Source organism: Gouania willdenowi, chromosome 14 (genome assembly GCF_900634775.1).
Source record: "Gouania willdenowi chromosome 14, fGouWil2.1, whole genome shotgun sequence".
In the NCBI taxonomy this organism is placed as follows: Eukaryota; Metazoa; Chordata; class Actinopteri; order Blenniiformes; family Gobiesocidae; genus Gouania; species Gouania willdenowi.
In genome coordinates, this window is record NC_041057.1 from 22,753,421 (window position 1) to 22,776,125 (window position 22,705).

The 22,705-nt window shown below is 38.0% G+C and overlaps 1 protein-coding gene across 1 annotated transcript; it reads right to left on the reverse strand.

Annotated features, from left to right (window-relative positions):
• Window positions 1-11,805: 11,805 nt before the first annotated feature.
• On the reverse strand, window positions 11,806-16,467 carry LOC114476072 (homeodomain-interacting protein kinase 1-like). Its single transcript, XM_028467329.1, has 7 exons — window positions 16,279-16,467; window positions 14,504-14,670; window positions 13,867-14,058; window positions 13,200-13,381; window positions 12,849-13,086; window positions 12,670-12,759; window positions 11,806-12,333 (listed from the first exon to the last, which is right to left on the reverse strand). Exons 1-7 carry the CDS (start codon window positions 16,316-16,318, stop codon window positions 11,806-11,808), a joined length of 1,437 nt encoding a protein of 478 aa, XP_028323130.1. The 5' UTR covers window positions 16,319-16,467.
• Between the last annotated feature and the right edge of the window lie 6,238 nt (window positions 16,468-22,705).

The following is a 22,705-nucleotide window of genomic DNA, read 5'->3' on the forward strand; positions in this document are numbered from 1 at the left end:
AAGACACTTCAGCTGGTTCAAAATGCTGCAGCACGTGTACTGACTAAAACTAGGAGAAGAGATCACATTACTCCTGTATTAGCCTCTCTGCATTGGCTTCCCATAAAATATAGAATAGAATTCAAGATTCTTCTTCTCACTTATAAAGCCCTAAATGGACAGGCACCAGTCTATCTCAAGGAGCTTGTAGTGCCATACAATCCCCCCAGAACACTACGCTCTCAAAATGCTGGACTACTCGTTGTTCCATTTGTCTCTAAAAGTAGTATAGGAGGAAGAGCTTTCAGTTATCAGGCCCCACTTCTCTGGAACCATCTACCACCCACGGTTCGGGGGGCAGACACCCTCTCTACCTTTAAGGTTAGGCTCAAAACATTCCTCTTTGATAAAGCTTTTAGTTAGGAACCAGCTCATAGCTCATAATTAAGATGCAATAGGCATAGACTGCCGGGGGGGTGGGGTCTGGCATGCTCGGTTGGAGAGAGGTTGGAGAGGGCGTTAAGAGAGAGGTCATTTAGGTTAGAGAGGGACCGGAGAGGGTCCCATTCCTCTTTCAAACACTCCCTCTATGTCTGCTTCTTCCCTTGTGTGTTTGCTCCTGTACTCCTTCTGGCTTTTGTCTTGCAGGTCCGTGGGATCCTCAGTGTGGAGTTACAGAGACTCAGCGGCTCTGTCTCCACCCTTTTCTCTGCACACACCCAACACAGCATAACGTGGATGGCTGTTCATCATAGGAATGGGATCCACACAAGGTTCCTGCTGCTTAACAGAAGGTTTTCCTTGCCGCCATGATGAATTCATGTTGGGTGTGGGATACATATGTATGTGTATATACGTATATATGCATATGTGTGTATCCATAAAATGAAGAGTCCGTCCTTAAGACTGCTCTACTGTAAAGTGCCTTGAGATACCATTGGTTATGATTTGGCGCTATACAAATAAAGATTGATTGATTGATTGATAACAACATAGATTGTAATTTAAATTCAAACTTTTAATTTCGGACAAGTTTCAAATTGCTGCTTCTGTAATATTCCATGTTTCTGTAAACAGTCCGTTGTCACAGTCGATATTACTTGCAGATTGATTTCACTTCCCTGTTTCATCGATGTTGATAGTCCCGGAGCCTCTCTCTCGCCCTCAATCCAGCAGCCGCTCCGTCCGGTTGTCGTGTCACGTCCTGCTGCCAGCCCAGCAGCTTCTTAACACTAGAAGTCCCACAGAGGTGTCAAATGAACTTTTTACCTATAAAACCCAGAGAGGTGTCATTTGACCCAAAGAGAACACAAAAATTATTTATTTTTAATGACAGTGTGGTGTGAGAAATGTGCAAAAGAACAACTATGATTTGTTTTCAATGGTTTTTATTTGTGTAAAAAAAAACAAAAACAAAATAAATAAAAATAATGATAATAACAAAGCAACTGTGCACATATTTAGAAGAATCTCCTTCATCCTCTTATTGAGACTCGTGACATACTTGGCACTGCCACGGTATCTCTCTCCTACATTTGCCACATGTGTATTTGTGGCAATGAACACATCGCACAGTTGCGCGATTGCTCTTGCAGCAATGGTTGATCTGACACTTAGCCCTTTTCCCAGGGCCAGGTGTAGGCGGTTGTTGTTGGCGCAGTTGCTCTTTGAGTGCCTTCTTTTCACTCACATGAGAGTTAGCCAACTCTCTTGCTAGCTGAACCAGGAAGTCCACCCGTCTCTCCTGCACCCCGGTGCATGCTTGATAAAGCAGATGTGCATTGAGTGCCGCCATGTCGATCATGTTGTAGAACCCGGCGACTGGCCATCGCCGTGTTCCTGTGCGCACACTGTACTCCCGCACCATCTGGTCCATCACATCCACTCCGCACTTTGTGGTGTTGTATTGGGTGATGGTGTTTGGCTTCCTTTTGATGGTTTCCTCAGTCTCAACCACGCTGTGCATGCTGCTGAGAATGTAGACGGTCTTTTTTCGTTTGGGCGCATACACCGTCAGCGTGGCACCAGTGGTGGAAAACACCTAAAAAACACAATGACACACTCAGAGGTGTTGATGTAATAAAAAGACCAACAACATACCTGAGTGGTGAATTCCTTGCGGTCCATCTTTCTAGTTGACTGAGGAATTTCCCGGCGAATCTTGTTGACTGTCCCGAGGATGGTGGTTTTCCGGCTGAGCAGTCGTCGTGCAAGTGTCAGTGATGTAAAGAAATTGTCCGTGGTGACCGTCCTGCCTTTGTCCATAAATGGTTCCATCAGCTTCATCACCACACTCTCAGAAAGTCTCTCCTCACTGGGACGACTGGGGTCCTTTCCAAGATATGGGAGGACATTGCAGATGTACTTTGTTTTCCAATCACAAGCCACCCAAAACTTTATGCCAAATTTGTCGGGTTTTGTTGCAATGTACTGCAGGAAACAGCAGCGAGTCTTCGATGTGAAAAGCTGTTCATCAATTGTGATGTGTCGACCAGGGTTGTAGCATTTGATGCAGTTGGTAACAAACGATCCCCACACATCCGAAATTGCAGCAAACTTATCTGTATGCACTCGCTCACTGCGCGTAAACATGTCATCAAATCGTAGGTGACGCATGATGTCTTGGAAACGGTTTCGTGACATAATTCCAGTGATAAGTGGGTTTCCCAGGCATGCTGACCAGCTGTCACGCAGAGATGGAACCTTGGTCACCCCCCTCAAAATAATAACAGAAATAAATGCCATTAGTTCATGGAGGATCATGAACCAGTCCGTCTGCTCCGTTTGCCGTGCATGCTGAATAGTCCATTCTTGAATGGGACGGAGCATGCCAACAGTAATGAAACAGAGGAAGCTCTGAAGGCGACTCCTGATTCTTCTTCTGGCCTTTGCTGTTGGCTCTCCATCTGCAGCGTACGGTTCCATTGGAGTGAAACGGAGAATTGTACCCACATGTTCTTCATGCCACACTGTGCCCTCTTTCGCCGTCTCTGTGGGCTCACTCTCCAACCGAGCTCTCTTTTCCAGATGAGAAGCAGTCTCGTCATCTGCAATGTGAACAAATTCAAATTATTCTTTTGTTCGGTTTTAAATAAAAATAAAGTCAGGAAATGAAAATAGGATGTTTGGGAAATCTAACCTGAAGACAGCTCAGAGTCCGAATCCGAATTTGGCTGAAGGTTTATGTCCTCTCCATCTGAGTCACAAGGGTTTGCCTTGTTCAGGATCAATTCCAACGCTTCTTGAGTGGTAAATCTTCTCTGTATTTTGAGTAGAATAAGTGTGGAGTGTCAGCAGGTGGAAGCAGCCAGCTATTTATTCCCCACAGCACAAAAGGCTGCATGACAACAGGGTATTCCAGGGGTGTCCAATTCCGGTCCTCGAGGGCCACTAATCAGCACACCTTATTCAAATGATCATCCAGCTCTGCAGAAGCCTGATAATCATTTGAATCAGGTGTGTTGGAAGAGGTGACTCTGTTTCTTTCAATGTTTGTAGTCTGTGTTTGTTCTCCCCCAGCATCAAGCAGAACGAGTTAATAAACGGGGCATTGTGACTTTAGCTTCCAGGGCACTTCCCCCTAACATTCCAGACTTCCATTGTTAGAGTCAGGCTCTCCCCCTGCTGATTTCTCAGGTGATTCATTTACAAATGAATAGATGCAAATTGTAGCCATCAGAGTCGTCAGTTTGGTCCTAGAGTTCATTTGACCCTGCTCTGGGACTTCTGGGGGGATATAGAAATCCCTGGGACTTCTAGTGTTAACCAGCCCTACTTCTTGTTGCGATCCTATGTCGATTTCTGTTAGATTTTTTTTTTAAAGTCTTGCAAGCAGCAACATTTTCTGGACTGTTTTTTTTTTCATTTCCTGTGGCCCTGAAAAGCAGGTCAGAAAATGGATGGATGGATCCGTCCAGTTTGCTCTTTTTCAGGGTCGCGTGGGTCTGCTGGTGCATATCAAATCAAATTTATTCTTCCATGAAATCCTGTTCACAATATCAGCATTATAATTGATAGTCAGTACTTTTCACGTCAGAATAGGAGCATGTTGAAGAGCGAGTCTTATTATACAGTACATGCCCCTTTTTGTTAAACAAAACAATGGCCAAGTGGATGGTTGTCCAGTTGTCATTAGGCTCTAAGTGGAGACACACCCTGGAAGGGTGCCAGTCCATTGCAGGGCAACACACACAGATACACCCATTCACACTCCCATTGACTCTTACAATCACAATAATACAGTCTCCCCTTAAGGAGCGATCGTAGACTCACCAAAGTGGCACAGCAACATAACCAGCACCAAACTGGACTACAACCAAAGTTTCTGCACCACAGACTACTAATTAAACCGAGAACCAAAACAATCACGATGCTACTGCAGCACAATATTAGTAATAGTATTACTAAGGATACGACCCCATCACGTGGTTTCAGACTGATTGGAATCGGACGTTATCTCCTGATCAGGACTCGGATATATATGTATATTTATTATCATTATAGGGGTGGGCGGTACACCAGTTCCTACCAATTACCGGTATATATTTTTGTTGTGATATACATCTTTATTATACCACCTTACTGGTATATTGATGACACAACGTTCGGAACGCTACGCTGCTCCGGAAGAGAGTGATTTATTTTATCCCGATGGGTGAAATAAGCTGAGGTTTGTGGAATCTGAGCCTGTTCTAAAGGTGCGTTCACTCAGAACGCCACTTCAGCGACTATAGTCGCTTAAATCGCCCTCGATTTCGGTCGCTTCATCACTTCATTGTGCCAGTGACGTGACGACCGGGGAATACTGTAAATGTAATAGATAAAATGTGTCTGTGGAGTGTGGGCTACATGCCTGGGAGGGCTGCTGCACTGAGAGAGCTGATCACTTCTTCTAAAGCTGTAGGTTTACAGCACTTTTCATAGACAGCTCCACTTGTACTTACAGTTTAAATGCTCAACTTATGGAGTTTCTGAAGGATGAGTTCACTCAAAATGTAATTATTATTTAAAAGATGTATTCAAGGAGTATTACACTTTCATTTGGCTCCAGTTAGTTGGGAAAGTGTACAGCCCTCCTGCTACAGTGGCTATAAAGACAGCGACAGACGCTAATGCAATGTAGTCGCCAGAGTCAACTGGACGTCCAAAAAAACACGAATGAGCTTGGATTCAGACCCCGACCCTACGCTCTCAGACAAAACCAGCCAGCTAGCAGCTTCAGTTTATGGAGAAAGTTACCATGGTGACATACTCAGAGAAGAATTTACCTCGCCTTCAGGAATGGGATACTCAAAAGTTTCCCTCATTTGAGCCCAAACATACTCAGAGTTTGAACATACCCCTCTTTCTGGAATACCCCTCTGAGCAATAATACAAGGGGGAAAAAGAGGTTGTTTTTGTGGTTTTTAGTCATTGTGTGTTTTTGTTATTTGTGTTGTCATTTTGTGTTCCTGGATTTGTTGATTTGTGTGTTTTTTGGTCACTTTCTGTATTTTTGTTTTCTGTAAGTTTGTTTCTTTGGAGCTGTTCTGTAATGTGTTTTTGCATGTTTTTGTAGCCATTTTTATTTTTTTTAAGTGGTTGTTGGTCATTTTTGTCATTTTATCTTTTATGAGTCATTTTGTGTACTTTGTGTATTATGTTGGGATTCATATTCCAGCACTTCCGACATTTCCCTCAAATCTAAGATGAGACAAACGCTTAACAGTGAATTGCACAAATATGATTAATATCAGCACACATGGAGGCTTATTAAGATAAAGTTTTATTTAGCCAAAATATTGGCAATATTGTCAGCCCGTCAGTGCAACAGCTCATCAGTTTATTGCTTGGACTCACTGTCCATCAGCACCTTGGCCTCTTTGATTTTAGCTGCCATGTATGAAGATCCACCTGTAGGACGACAAACACATGTTCATTTTAGCAGCAGGAGCTCTTTAGTCATTTTACAAGCTACAGACCCAACAAACCCATTCGGGGTCAGGATGTCACCAGATACCTTCAAGAAACTAAGAATATTTTTTGAACAATTAGAGCCCATTTTTACGCATTTTCTGCAACTACACCAAACTCACTTTTTGTCAAATGTTTTATCCTTTTAGTGCATTTTTGCTACATTAGTCCCATTTCTGCTACTTTCCAATCAAATTTAAATGGCTTTTCTGCACATTTTTTCCACTTTCAATACATTTTCAGCACTTTATAAACCCTTTCCACCACTTTTCCTACCTAATGTCACATATGTTGACTAGTGCTGAAACGATTCCTCCAATAAATAGATTACAAAAAAGCTTCGAGGCAAATTCTCTGCCTCAAGGCTTCGTTTAATTCATGTCACCAAAGTGCTTATCACGGCCGCTTTGTACGCACACAACACACATAAACAATAAAAACTATAGAAATAAATCTATCCAGGAGGAACTAAATTCTGTTTCTGTCCACTTATTTACAAAATGAGATTCTTTAAAATGTGTGTTATCACTAATTCATCCCATCATTATGCTCTATAGTGTGGTAGTTGGACATAAGGGGGTACTTGGATTCAGAAATGAGAGAAAGGGGTACTTGAGCCAAAAAAGTTTGAGAATCAATGGTATATATTACATCTCGCTTGTTTATGGGTTCTGTGGATAAAATGTGGTGAGTTTGAAAGCAGGTCTGTAGCTGCAATTTTCCTGACTTATTTGTTCAAAGCTACACAAAACCTGTTTTTAATGAATGTCTATTTTGGAGTTGTAGTACCTGAAAACATTTCAAACGCTTGAAAACAGAGGCAAGGCTATAGTAAGGGATAAAAACTGGCATTACAACGCTTTGAACCCATTTTATTTCTGATAAAAACAAGGCATTACTTCTTTAAAGATGACTCTATACTATGACCCAAATAATAATAAACTTCCTGGATAACAGTGGCTATTATTCAAACAAATAAATAAATATGTTTATCACAGAGTCATAGAACAATGGACCATCATTTTGCTGACTTTATGGATGGGCCCCAAAAAGCTCTCCCCTTTATTCCCTCTTATAGATGGCCCTGTCTCCACATAACTGTTCTTCATTGTTCATGTCTGTCTTCAACCACCTTCAGGTACAGTGGGGGTCCCCTGTCTCTGGAACCTTTATTTTGGGGGTGGCGCTCTGAAATGGTTAAGAACCACTGCTGCAGAGGACTTGATTTTTTGTGTACAATGTTTCCTTTGCTGATCTGTACTCGACACATAATGCCTGGGACCTCATGACGTACTTTTGACACTTGAACTAGGCCTGGGCCGAAAACAGATTTTGCTGGATGCAATTTATTGCCAATAAACAATATTATTGGCCTATTTTTTTAGACTAATGTAACCACTAATGTAATGATAACATATCATAATAATGCAAGTACACCCTTTCAAATGCAATCAACTTCTATTTCTCATTAGTATTTTTACCATTACTGTTAGCAAAAAAATTGCACTTTAATAAATATCACAAATGAAAACAATAAAATAGACCCTGTCTCTGTTAAGGAAAAAAACACCTCAAATGCAAAACCACACACAACCAAAGCCATGAATAAAATGGTTTATCAAGTCTCTCTCAAAGACAAAATTGCACTTGCAAAAAATATTAAACACTGAGGCACAGAGGTATACAGTTGTACATTCCTTAACAGGTAACACTTCCAATCCAGTTAGAACCTTTGTAAACAAAAACGCTAGCGGTCCCGCCTCCCCCTGTTTCAAAACATCTTAAAACATACAGAATGGACCAAATAGTTTCCAGTTTACCCCATTCATTTCACTATGGAACAAACATGAAGGTGCTGAGAGTGAACCCTCTTGTCATCCAGCCTGTTTGGAGGCCAAAGACGAGGAAAACAAAATACTTAAACTTAGCTTGATCGCTAGCCCTGCTCGGCATCCCCGCTTCTGCTTACGATCACACCGCTTACCTCTCCTACGCTGGCGGACACCGCTGGTACTAGGCTCCGCTGCCTCACAGGCCGCTGGGTGTAGCCGGAGTAGCAATCCGAAGCTACGTAGTAGGTCCAGAGTTGCCGCATGTATTGGACTATAACAGTTTGATTTACCTAAATCTAAGATTGCCTGGCAGTGGTACACTATTTTAGAGTAATTACGCTGCAGGTTTACTGAGAAATTATTAGAACTGACTGCGTTATCTGCTGTTTAATATCCGTTGCTAACACTAGCCTCTGCAGCCGACAGGCGACAGGCTCGCCGCCAGATACGCATGAATATGTCAATATACCGAAGCCGGAAAACTTATCGAGTTCATTTTATTTACCATCCGGTTAATTGATTTATTGATTTTCGACCCAGGCACAATATTTAAAAATACAAACACGACTTGTGCATGCACAGATCCATTGACAGTGACTTTATCCCACACAGGAAACACAAACACACTCACCTTTGTCAGGATGGTAGATCATTATTTGTTTTTTATAACATCTTTTTTTGCTGGCTGTGGGCCTGAAACACACACACACGCATTATTGTGTGATTGTAAAATATTGATCTGCTCTGAGAAGACAACAGGACGTATAACTGTACATCACAGTGTGATCACGTCCACATACCAAACTCCAAGAATCTGCGCTGCTTCTCTCTTCGACATTACTCCTTCGAACCCTCTTTTATAGACTCCTCCTCCACAAGCCTGTTTGAGTTCAGTGTTCACTCTCCATGTTCATCCCACATGTTAACTTAACAGTGTGTGCTTGTGTTTCCTACCGTGGAAGCTCTGAGAGAGGGGAGGATAAGGCCCCACTTTTATAATCGCTCAGATCTTATCCAGCAACAAACCTGGACCTGACCAAGTTAGGTGTTCAGCCTAAGTTACCATGGTGATTTCCTGTAGTTAGGTAAAAAGTTCACCGTAAGTCGTAGAACAGGACACACCAAATAAATCCAGGAAGTTAGTGCGATGAGAGAAAATCCTGCTTCATAATAGAGACCCATAGAGCTGCTCTGACTCAGTCAAAGGTCACTAGAACTGTAATCCAATCATGAGTTGTCTAAATATTTCCACTCCTATCGAGCAGTAATTGGTTGAAAACTCATCATAAAACCTAAACCTATTTAAGAATGATGTTTTTATGTTAATAAGTTAGTCAATCAATCCTTGGTAAAAAAATAAAAAAGTAACTTAATTACCTCCACCAAAGAAGTAATCAATTATAATTTTATCATTATGTATTGGTTTGTTTGTTAGCATCACTCATCATTGGCAAAATTTCAAAAATTCATATCTCGGTTTATGAATGACCAATATTACTAAGCATTCCATCACAATTTTTCAGGAAAACAATTAGGAATGCCCAATAGGGCTGGGCAATATATCGAGATTTTTATTTTGGCGATATAGCAAATTACAATGTTGCCTATAGCAAACATTTTTTTTATTATTTATTTTGTATTAAATTACTTAATTTACGAGAACAGCATGAAAAGCTCAGTTAAACAAGCCACACTACAGAACTCACTCACACTCACTTAGAGCTTACAGATAATGAAAACCCAAAGTTCAGTGTCTTAAAATTAGAATGTTATGAAAAAGTTCACCTGCAAAGGTTTCCTGAGCCTTTAAATGGTGTCTCAGTCTGGGTCAGTAGGCTACACAATCATGGGTACTGTAAGACTGCTGACTTGACAGATGTCCAGAAGACAGTCATTGACACCCTCCAAGAGGAGGGTTAGCCACAAAAGGTCATTGCTGAAGAAGCTGGTTGTTCACAGAGTGCTGTATCCAAGCATATTCATAGAAAGTTGAGTGGAAGGAAAAAGTGTGGTAGGAAAAGGTGCACCAGCAAAAGGGATGACCACAGCCTTTAGAGGATTGTGAAGCAAAATGCAATCAAGAATTGGTGGGAGCTTCACAATGAGTGACTGAGGCTGGAGTCAGTGCATCAAGAGCCACTACGCACAGACAAATCCTAGACATGGGATACAAATGTTGCATTCCTTGTGTTAAGAAACTCCTGAACAAAAGACAACGTCAGAAGTGTCTTACCTGGGCTGTGGAGAAAAAGAACTGGACTGTTGCTCAGTGGTCCAAAGACCTTTATTCAGATGAAAGTACATTTTACATATCATCCAGAGTCTGGAGGAAGAGTGGAGAAGCTCAGAATCCACCTTGCTTGAAGTTCAGTGTGAAGTTTCCGCAGTCTGTGATGCTTTGGACTGCCATGTCATCTGCTGGTGTTGGTCCACTGTGTTTTCTGAAGTCCACAGTCAACGCAGCATCTACCAGGACATTTTAGACATTCATGCTTCTTTCTGCTGACAAGCTTTATGGAGATGCTGATTTCATTTTCCAGCAGGACTTGACACCTGCCCACGCTGCCAAAGGTACCAAAAGCTGGTTGAATGATCATGGTGTTACTGTGCTTGATTGGCCAACAAAATGGTCTGACCTGAACCCCATAGAGAATCTATGGACTATTGTCAAGAGGAAGGTGAGAGACACTAGACCCAACAATGCAGATGACCTGAAGGCTGCTATCAATGCAACCTGGACTTCCATTACACTATGAGCAGTGCCACAGGTTGATCACCTCCATGCAACGCAGCACTGATGCAGTAATTCATGCTAAAGGAGTCACAACTAAGTATTGAGTTCATAGAAATGAACATACTTTTCAGAAGCCTTACTTTTTTGTTTAAGTTATTCTTTTTTTTTATTAATCTTATGTAATATTCTAATTTTCAGAGACTGAATTTCAGGTTGTCATTATCTGTAAACCATTATCATCAACATTTCAAGAAATAAAGGCTTGAGATATTTCACTCTATGTGTCATGAGTCTATATCATAAAATGGTTTGACTTTCTGAAATGAGTGACAAAAAATTACAATAAACTTTTTCATGATATTCAAATTTTTTTTAGATGTCCTGTACATTTGCTTTGCCTATTATACAAATACTAAATTAAACAATTGTAATAATAATCATAATCATAATCATAATTGTGTATTAAAATCTAATTATTTACTATTTTAACCCCCCCAACACAGTAGATGTTGAAGATCTGTCCATGGTAGAAGTAGCTCGGGAGCCGTAAAAGTGTGTGCACCCCTGCTATATTGGGACAGTTTTAAAGTGTGCACGGTGGGCACACTTGTCACACTCAACTATCCCATGATGCATTGCGAGCAGAATATAAAATGGTCCTGGGACCGGTGTCACGTACTGAATTTACCTACATAATGAGATTATAAAACTAACATAATCCAATAAACAAATAAAACGTGTCTGTTCACTTTGAAAACAAAAATGAATTAATGTTTTTTAGCCAAAAGTTCATTTTTCAGTAATGCACATATACAATCTCAGTACGATGTGCTCTCAGTACATGACACCGGCAAAAAAAATCAAACATCCCCTTTCAAAATAAAAACATCTCGTCTCGTCTTCCATTAGTCTTTTTTTTAACACTGTAAAAAGGGCTCTTGTTTTGAAGTTAACAGGAAGTTTGGTCTCCTGGTCTTTCTGACTCATTAAGGAGATGGAGATGTTCTTTATGTGGTGGAAGGCTGTTTTTGATTTAATCTAACAATAAGCAGTTAGATCAAATCTGAGTCAATCAGAACACCAAGGTTCTAGCGTTTTCCACCTGTTCTTTGATCACCTCCAGTTTAAGTCACTTATTATATAAAATTAAGAGGCTCTTAAACTACAACACAAACATGGAACAAGAACAAAAGAATAAATATTTACATGTTTATTAGTTTAATATAAAAATATATAAAATATATCTGTGAAAGTCCAAATGATCTAAAACCAACTATTGAACATATATGTTTTTACATGTATAAGGATTCACTTCTTAACAAAAAAAGTCCTGATTCTTCGGAAAAGCCTTCGAATCCTCTCCATCAAAGAACGTTTTTTTGTTCCACTTGAAGACTGATCCAGAACTTGATCATTTGTATGAGTGGGAACAGAAACCAGGTCCACATCAGTTACAGGAGGGAGATCATATGAAGCTTCTTCAACCAAGGCATCACAACTGATTGAAAGTTCTTCTTCTGGCAGAGTCACATTGAACATATCCCAGGATGTAGCGGCCAAATTCAGTTTGTCACCATCGTTCGATTCTGTCACACAGGCTTGATCCAGAACAGACTCTTCACCAGATGCAGGGCAGGTTGTGTTATCAACCTGTGAGGAGGGTTGATAGTGTCTGCTGGTCTCCTGCTGGTTGAGGTGGGATGTGGTGAAGAAGTGGTGAAACTGAGCCTGACAGGGAGAGATCCTTTCATCTCCATCCAAGCGCAGGAGATGCTTCAGCAGGTCGACAAAGGCTTTTCTGTCCTCAGCCTCACCACTTTCTTCTCCTGGATGAACCTGCATTTTAATACAAGACACTGGTTATTACACAAGCTCACACATCAGGCATATCAGTGAGTAGTTTATGGTCAGGATATCTCACAAGCTTCATGGCAGTCAAGACTTAATAACAGGACAGTGAATAGATTTGGACACTGCATGAATTTACATCAGATTTTGTTTAAAGGAAATTTCTCATTCATCATGAATAGCATTTTCCAAATAAATGATCTAGAATATTTAAACAGTAATCTATGTCATCCATGTTTTAAGAGTTATTAAACTTAAAAACTTGCTTTTTTTAAATTGACAAAAAACAAATGTTTAAATAGAAAATGTTAATTCAAAACTTACATTAACCAGATCATCCAAAGAAGAGAACTCAACGAAACGTTGTTGCTCCTCAGGTACGATGTTGTTCGCAGCTTCATATTCCTCTGGTGTCTGGGAAAACAAGATGAGTGTCATGAAGTTCATTGTAAAGTTAAACTTTGGTGAACTCAAGTTTGCCGAAAAAAAAACTTCAGTTTTACCATCAATCGCCATTTTGGGCTTCCCTCAGCCTCACAAAAGAAGCTCCTGGTGTGAACCCCGGCCTGGAGCTGGTCGTCCTTTGGTAGACCAAGAAGCTCTGAAACACGCTTCATCATCTGATAATCGCAGGACACAGACAAGAGGTTTTCTCCAATGTAGAGGAATGTGAGCAAACAACCCAGGCCCCACACATCAATGGCCTCGCTGAAGGGAAGGCCAATGGAGACTTCAGGAGCCCTGAGGAGCAAGGACACGAGTTAAGAGTGAGAATCTGTGACCAACAAATCAATACAATACAATACAGGTTTGTCATAACCACAGCTAAGCCATGTGAGGAGAAATCCTCCTACCTGTATCCTAGAGGCTGAATGTCAAGGCCAGGCTCCATGCTGGAAGTTGTAATAGCCAGACCAAAGTCGATTAGTTTGACTTTCAATGGCTGGATCTTCCCACTGACCACCATGACATTGTCAGGTTTTATGTCAGTGTGAATGATTCCAAGGTCTTTCAGGGAATCTAAAGCCACCAGTAGCTGCAGAAACAAGATCAGAAGACACAGGATTAGAATAAACATTGTCTGTTTGCTGTATAGGCTTTACACCAATCTGATTGGCCTTTCACCAACCAATAAGAAAGGGTTTGAAAATACATCATTTCTGCTACTTGACTTCCGTCGTAGTCTAAGTAGAAGTAGAAGTAACCCTAACCCTAACCTAACCCTTTTGCTGCTGGTCAGATGAAATACCGATCAAGACCAGACGTTAAGTTACAATTCAAAAATGAATGAGAAGAAGGGGGTGTATCTGCCTTTAAAGGGGGTGTACCCGCTTACAAACCAAAACGCCCCTTTTTGCTGCTGGTCGGATGATATTGCATTAATTTGTAGTTAAAAGGTCACACACACACACACACACACACACACACACACACACACGCACACACACACACACACACACACACACACACACACACACACACACACACACACACTCTAACAACAAATATTATAAACCATACCTGTTCAGCAATAGAACGGATTTCAGTCAGACTCAGGGACTCCCACTCTCGGTTTTCCATTAGAGTGTAAAGGTCGACGTCCAGAATCTCAAATACCAGGCAGTTGTAGTTCATGTACACAAAATGCTCATAAAATTTGAGCAAATTTGTGTGGTCAGCATCCAGGACACTGATTAACTTCAGCATGGAAATCTGTCAAAAAAAAAAAATTAAAAAAAAGAAGAATAATGTACAGTTTGATTTAAAATACATAATCTGGTTCCAACAGGTCTTAAATAATCTTATATTGTTATTTTGCAAATATCAAAAAAGTGCAAATGGTAACAAAGTTTGTTTTCAATGTTGGATTAGATATGAATAAATATATAAAGTAATAGGTACAAAAGCTATATAAACAAGTGTAAATCAGCTTTACATTTACATGTATATTGATATGATATGTACATGGAATATTAGGTTATGAATAAATAAAAATAGATATGTTTATTCCCAAAATTGCATTGAAGAGAACAGAAGTCCTGAAATGTACATTGCTATGTTGAAGTAATTACACATTAATAACAAAAAATATTCTTCATAGAGTTTAGAAGTAGCAAAACCTGAGCCCTCAAATATGATAGAAGGTACAAACAAGTACCTCATGCTCAAGATCTTCTTCAAAGCCCTCCTTGATTATTTTTACAGCCACCATCTCATTGTTGCTGAGGTTCTGGCACTTGACCACCTTCCCAAAGTTGCCTTCACCAACACACTCCAGGATGGAGTAATCCACAGTGCTGCTGTGGAGAACCTGAAGTTCAGCTGCTGCAGTAGAAAGAAAGAACAGAGGGTGAGTATAGACTAGTTCAGTCTGTGTATGTGTCTGTAGTGGACAACATATTTTCTCCATAATTGTATTGTGGTTTCCACAGTCAGTGATGGTTTGAGGTGCCATGTCATGTGCTGGTGTTGGTCTACTGTGTTTCCTTAGGTCCAAGATCAACGCAGCCGTCTACCAGGAAGTTTAGAGCACTTCATGCTTCCTGCTGCTGACCAACTTTATGAAGATGCAGATTTCATTTTCCAACAGGACTTGGTACCTGGAAGGGACTCAATGCAACTCATACAACAGTTAGTAATTTGATTGGAAAAGAGACGTCACATTCCATGAGTGCTGATCAGGGTTGGGGTCAATTAAAATTGTAATCGTGTAATTGATAATTAAGTACAATTTTGGTGTAATTATAATTGTAATCGCATTTGAAAAATTATGTTGCTGTTGTAAGAGTAATTAAACTGTAATTGAATTCAGAAAATTTAATTTTGTAATTGTAATTACCATGTAAATTCTACAAAAATTGTCAATTATAATTTGACACAAAAATTAAAGAACCATGTTACAGTTTTATGCACAGTTTTACACATATGTAGTTAACAATTATTAAAATATTTTTCAAATCCAGCTTTTCCACATTTTACCATTAAAAAAATATAAAAATTGAGGGGTACACTGACACATAAAAGGCTCAGATGCCCACGACAAAAATATTAGAACTTAAATTTTCATTGATTAGGAAGCCTAACAATGTAACCAATGGATAGGAAATAAATTAGATGATAGAAATTAATTTTTAGTGTGTTTTAACTGGTTTAGGACCTGTTATTGTAAGAGATGCTAACAGAAAGCTAACACAAGATGTAGGTTCAATGTTATTAGGTTATTTATTTCAAGCTCAGTAATTGTGATTGGACTTTAGTAATTGAAAACACAATTGTAATTGACTTTCTGAGGATAAAAAATAATTGTAATTTAATTGTGATTAGGAAAAAATGCTGCTCACTGTTATCTTAATTTAATTGTAATTGAACATGGGTAATTGAAAACGTAATTGCTGATATAGATCAACAACAGCACTGGGACTTTATACAGACATTAGTCAACGGTCAGTTAGGAAACGTTTATGTGTTGCCTGGCAACAGCTAATATCACACTTGAGGTGGTGCTGTTGGGTTAAATATCAGCACTGGTATGATTATCAGAATCAGAATCAGAATTCCTTCATTAATCCCAGGGGGAAATGACTTTTGTTACAGCCACTCAAGAAATAATCACAAATAAAATAATAAACGTTAGAAAGAATAAACGTTAAATAAGTGTATACAGTAATTAAGTAAAAGACTGTTAAAAATAAGGATTAGAAAGATACAGATATTTACAACAATCAAATCTACACCAGTGCTGATATTTCAGCACACCAGCACTCCCTCTGGTGTGATATTGCTTAATTATCCATCTCAGGAATAAAATACAGGAACTATTTTTATGAGGAGACATAAATACTTGCTGCTACACCACTTTAATAACACACACTTTCCAGTCTAAAGGCCCTCTCTAAAGTATAAAAGCCCTGTTTGTCATTGAGTCTTTCTTACTTGCAGCAGCTGAAGTTCCAGAGAACAGAAATTGGGACATTTTCCACTCAGATGCTTTAAAAGTCACATAAACAGTTGTCTTCACAATGCTCACTAACTGCAACTGCTCTGTCTTCACTGACAGCTCGTTTTCATCTCATACCTGCTCCTGATTGGTTGAGGACGTAGTGCCCTCTGCAGCCAATCAGATACGACTTCTCATCGGTTAAAAAACAATCACGTTGTGATAGAGAAGCCCTATGCTAATGACCTAATGCCCCGTTCTGAAGTGCATACGATATAGTAGGTGTAATGTAGTGACATCTATCTGTGCTTATTTTCCGTTTATTCCCGTTCTAATTCAATAATCTAACCAAACACACATAGGCGAAGTCTTTAGTTCTTTTCTCCTCCAGTAGAGGGCAGTAGTGCAGCCTCAGGTTAAATCAACCTCATAGAGAAACAGTAGAAGAAGAAAAAGGAGGCGGAGCTTGAGGTTTGAAATTCTCGGGGCTTGACAAACCGGAGTGAAAAGACTTAATAATATGGAGGACCAAACCTGAAAAAAGTATAAAGAAATAATAGTATAAATAAATTTAAGACATTTAATTATCTATGTTTTTTTCGTTTTATTCACTTATTCACCCATTTATTTATTCATTATTGTATATATTCCAATATTTATTCATACATTTATTTAAGTATTTACTATTTTGGCAGGTTTGGTCCTCCATAGAATAATTCAGACAATTAAAGTTACGATGTTGATGTTTAAAAAAATGTGTGATGTAAAGTTCATGCACTATTAAAAAATAAAAATAAAACTAATAAATAAATAAAACTAATAATAATAATAATTTATACTGTATATATATATATATATATATATATATATATATATATATATTATTCACACATTTTACAGGTTTACTATTTATAGAATAATAATATAAACATTTTATTTTTAATTTTTTAATTATTTATTTTAATTTTATTTCTGCAATCTTTAGAACAAGAACAAGCAACACTGAATTGTCTAACTAATCTGCTGAAAGCTTATACACTCCTACCCCATTACAAAAACAAGGATCTCTAGATCAGTGTTTCTCAAATGGGGGTATGTGTACCCCAAGTGGGTAATTAACAAATGATAGCATTAACATGGATACAAATATGGGGTTTTATAATGTTTGTTTTGAGTTAAAAATGATCATGTAAATGATCTTGATTCAGTCTTGGTCCCACACCAGGCGAGAAATGACCTGAAACGATAAAAAACTATATAAATAATTCTGTTCAGGAGTCACTAAATACCATTTCATTCCACTTATTTACAAAATCAGATCATGTTATCACTAATTTATTCCATCATTATGCTCTATAGTTGTTTTTTCACAGAATTCTCAGCAAAATGTTGTAGTCGGACAAAGGGAGTCCTTGGATTCAGGAATGACAGAAAAGTGTTCTAGTGCATTGGTTCTAAAACAGGGGTACGCGTACCTTTAGGGGCACATGAGCACAATGCATGCAGGTGGTACTTGGAAAGATTTAGGAAAGAATTGAAAAATAATCAGGAAATGTTTCTGGTTTATTTTTACGCTATTATTTGGACAAATTCACCACAAACCAACATATTATTGCTGAATAGAATATAACATTTTCTTGTAATTTATTGAAACGGGATTATTTTGTGCAGTCGATGCTATTTTATCAAACTTCTGACACTTTAAGACAATAATTAGCTACATTTTCTATAGAAGACCATATTTACTTATTATTGAAGTAATTACATAACAGTTGCATTGGTATTTAAAAAAAAAAAAAAAAATGTAAATTCCACTTTTAATTCCACTCGTTGTTTCGAATTAGATGAATCCTTAGGGAACCAATGTTGGAGACACAGTGAGGGGTCAATTCTAAATACAAAATATTGTGGCAATATTTAAATGAATATTATTCTCAATCACAATGAATACCGTTTATTATGTTTATTGAGTAGGTATTAATATATTTTACACCATTATATACTGTATATATTATTACTGTCCTAGGTATCATTGTTGTTCTTCTTTCTTCTATTTACTAACAATATATGATTTAAAAAGCATTTTAAACTGGTTTATGTTGCTGCTTTGTTTTATTTCATCCTTTAATTTAACACCTGCTATTGTTATACTCATCTTTTCACTGTTGTTCTGGTATGTTGCATTTTAAAAAGTAGTTTTCCTCTTAAATTATATTCTCCTTCTCTCGCTAAAAATCTTTTCTGCAATCATTTTGGAAGCGCACATTTGCTTGCTTTATATACTGTATCATTTGGAGAGTTTTGAGTTGGATAATGTCTGGGATTTTTAAATCATGTTGGAACCAAGAGCACAGTGAAGCCCTTTAAAAGAGAGAACACACAGTGACATCACAGCGTGAACTAAAATGCTAAGACACACAATGTTTATAGGTGACACACTGAGAATTCCTGAGAATTCAGTCAAATGACTTGGTTCCACCGAGTGAAAAAAAAGGTCTCCGAGAGGCTCTTGACATCCGCTCATAGAAAATCCACGTCAAATTACAGTCCGATTCAACGAGAGTTAACGGAGGAGTAATCGTTTGATAAATGGGGCCGGGAGTAATGGGCCCCATTTATATATTGGTATGGTATGCGTCAATTATTCAGTACCACCAATTGTTGCAAGATTTGACTCACAAATAAATGACAAAACGACACTCGGGCCCCTAATTGAATTGTGCGGGGCATAATCATAATCTCCGTTGAATTACCATTGGAACGATATATTACACGACTATGTTCCCAAACATTTGGAAATTACCATAAATGGGGGGTGGGCCCCTGGGCCCTATTTTTTAAAAAAAGGGCTCCGAGCCTCTCATCATATTCATTCATAGAGTATTCATACCAAACTGCATTCCAATCTAACGAGAACTAACGGAGGAGTAGATATTTGAAAAATATCTACTCCTCTGTGACACGTACGGGGTAATGGGCGCCATTTAAATATTGGTCGTAATATTTGACTCGCAAATAAATGTGAAATCAACTTTAGTTTTTTTTTCTTCTTCTTTTGGGGCCCCTTGGGGCTCCGAGCGTCGATGTGTACACATCCATAAATTATACCTTTCAAATTTCAGCCCGATCGGTTCATGAGTAGTAGTAGAAGAAGAAGAAGAAGAAGCCCGGCCTTTAAAGAAGTGATGAAGCAGTACAAACATTGACCTGATTAAATATGAATACATAAACAAAATACAACAAACACACACATACAGTAGGTGTCATGTGTAGGTACAAAGATGGACAACTATTATCACAGCGGGCCCTGTTGATCCAAGGGCCACATTATCAACATTTATGTCAATATTTAGACTAATAATGACCAATCTGAGCATTATTACAGGAAAGGAAAAAAGGGTTTTGTGTGTATTTCCATTGTTTTGTATGTTTTTGGAGTCATTTTGTATATTTTTTTATTAGAAGCCATGCATAAGCTGCTGGGAACGAGTTCTTTCTGTCTTTTTTTTCTCTGTTTTTCCTCTTCTGAGGAAATCTTACTTCCCATGGACAAACAGGCCAATAGTCCTCATGGTGGTGCTACAGTAAGCCTCTAAAAAAAATGGTTTTAATTCACAACAAATCAACCATATGTGCTACAGATTAGCAGCTTTCACCAAAATGTAGCCCCGACAATGAAGAAACACGTATATGCTTAAAACCATTGCAAATTATAAAGTCTATCTCTGTTTTTTTATCTCCTCCCACAATTTTTGCACAATTTGCTCAATTTCCACCAATCTTACTACAGCGTTTAGATTGTCCTACACAAATGATGGACGCAGAATATTGATTAATCAAAAATTGAGCCTACAGTGCATCGACACATTTGACTGTAAACAGTTTGTAAACATATATTCTTGCTACATACATTTTCAATGTTCATTAAAAAAATGCAAAAATCTCGGAGTTGTGGTAGATGATGTTTGGAAGATGTCAGAATTTTATCTTAAAAACTGAATTTTCTTGACAGCATTTTGAATTTTGCTCTCATTGCTAACAAATGGTGTCAATGCAAAAATTGCATTATTAAAATGTCGGTTTTTCTCTTATGGAGCCAATAAATCATTTTTTTTTTTTTTAAACAAATTACCAACATAACCAATGCTGTCTAGATGCAATATGTGTATTTTGGGATGTTTGTCTGAATAAATACATTTTTGACAGCCGTTTAAAATCTGTGATAATTCCATGTGCTAATTAGTAGGGGTGATGAAAAAAATCTATTTCGCGATATATCGTGATATTACATCGCACAATTCTCGGATTGATTCAATTTATTGAAATTAATTTCTTTTATTATTATTACTATTTATTGTTTAAACTTTATTTAACCAGGAAAGTCACATGGCATGTTAAAGCCAATGTTTTGAGTGTAAAATATGCCAATAAAATATATTCCATACATAATGTTCTCATGAGGGTGTACACATTTACAGATTAGTTGTTTCTTAAGTCATATATTGAAAGAAAATTGCAATATTCGCCTTATACTTTAATATCAGAATATATTGTATCGCATCGTGACCTATATATGTATCAGGGTACAAATCGTATCGCTAGATGCCAGGCAATACACACCTCTACTAATTAGCTAAGTGACATACTGTAGTGCAGTGGTTCCCAACCTATGTTGTCTCATGTACCCCTTGAGCCTCTTTGTCGCACCATGAGTACCCCCTCACTCATACGTGTTCATGATTCTCCAAAAGTAGAACATAACGCAACTGAATATTCAACGCAAGTTATTTTATTTCATCTTCTTAAATTGAACAATTAATATTCAGATATTATCTTCTTATTTAACTCAAATTAAACATAAAATGACGATGCCTTCAAGGCAATAAAATGATAAATATAAGAAATAATATTATAGTGAACGTTTGTATAATTAATACTAATATATCATGATTATATTGTTATTCAAGAAAAATAGTAAAGTTGAAATTAGAAAAAAACAAGAATAAATAAAATAATAATTAATATAAATAAATAAATATATTAAAAAAAATAATCAACCTGCCTGTGTTATATATAACTTTTATGACATTTACCACAAAAGGAACTTCTTTGAATATGTCCCCTTTAAACAGGCATTTAAACTTTAAAAACAAGTCATAACGTACACGTACCATTTTATTGACGGACTTGTGAAATGACTGAGAATATTTTTTTATTATCTTGAACATAAATTATTTTTCCACGTACCCACTGCAATTTGCTCACGTATCCCTAGGGGTATGCGTACCCCTGGTTGGGAAACACTGCTGTAGAGGATGTTCCATCATTAAACAGTGGATTAATTATGTGTTTGACTTATTGGTCTTTTTAAACTAATCACTGCAGCTGTAGAATTCTTATAATGGCCGAGAAGAAGTGACATAAAGTATTGTCTTTTTGTGAGAAAATGTGACTTTGAGCATCAAATGATGTAAAATGAACACCACTTTTTAATCATCTTTCTATCTTATATGTGTCTCAGATGGCAGAGAGGTAATCTTCTGATTAAGAGGTTGTGGGTTCAATTCCAAGGATACATCTGTTTTGTGTCGAAGAGTCCTTGGGCAAAACACTGAAGTTGCTTCGAGTTAAAAGTAGTGCCTTTTGTAGCAGCTCTGTCCCACTGGTGTGTGAATCAACGTGTATTGAAAGCGCTTTGGAACTACTTTGTCATAAAAACACTACATATAAAACAAGTCCAGTTAATATTTGCTCAAAATTGCCTGGTCCCCCACCATTGATGACAAGGAGCAATGAATACCTCTGCCAGGAATGTATTGTTTCTCAGCGTCTGTTTGTTAGCAGGATATCCCAATGGATTGAAATGACATCTGGTGAGCTGACAGACAATGTCAAAAGGAAGAAAGAGTTTGATTTTGGAGATGAAAGATGAAATCTTTGAGCAAGGATATTTCAAAAGTTCTGATGAACGGATTGAAATGAAATTTGGTGAGCTGATCTAAACTTGGCGGAGGTTTGCGCTCTCAGTGCTTGTTTGGTATGTTTTCATTTTGTATGTTCTTCTGTTATTTTTTGTGTGTGTTTTTTAGTTGTTTTGTGTGTTTTTGGCATATTTTGCATTATTTTGTGTTTGTATTGGTAGTCATTTTGTGTTATTCTCTATAATTTTGTTTTTTTTTTAGTCTTTTAGTGCAGAGGTTCTCAACTGGTCTCACCCTGGGATGCACATTTTTCCACGGCCGATAAATCGCAACCCACGTTTTTCAAAAATTGCTGTTGAAAACACACATTCTCTTTTTTAAAACATAAACCTATATATTTTCCTGTGCAACATGCACTTCACTGCATGACTGTCAAAAGAAAAGTTTCTTTCAAAATAAAATACAAGTCCAACATGAGAGACTCTAAGTATTTATTTATTTT

Excerpts from the sequence above, each read along its gene's own strand:
- LOC114476072 (XM_028467329.1), bottom strand. The coding sequence starts at position 16,318 with ATGTCCCAATTTCTGTTCTCTGGAACTTCAGCTGCTGCAA. Across the intron at positions 12,760-12,848 it reads GCCCAAAATGGCGATTGATG|ACACCAGAGGAATATGAAGC; the intron begins GTAAAACTGAAG and ends TTGTTTTCCCAG. Across the intron at positions 12,334-12,669 it reads CTTTGGATGATCTGGTTAAT|GTTCATCCAGGAGAAGAAAG; the intron begins GTAAGTTTTGAA and ends ATTAAAATGCAG.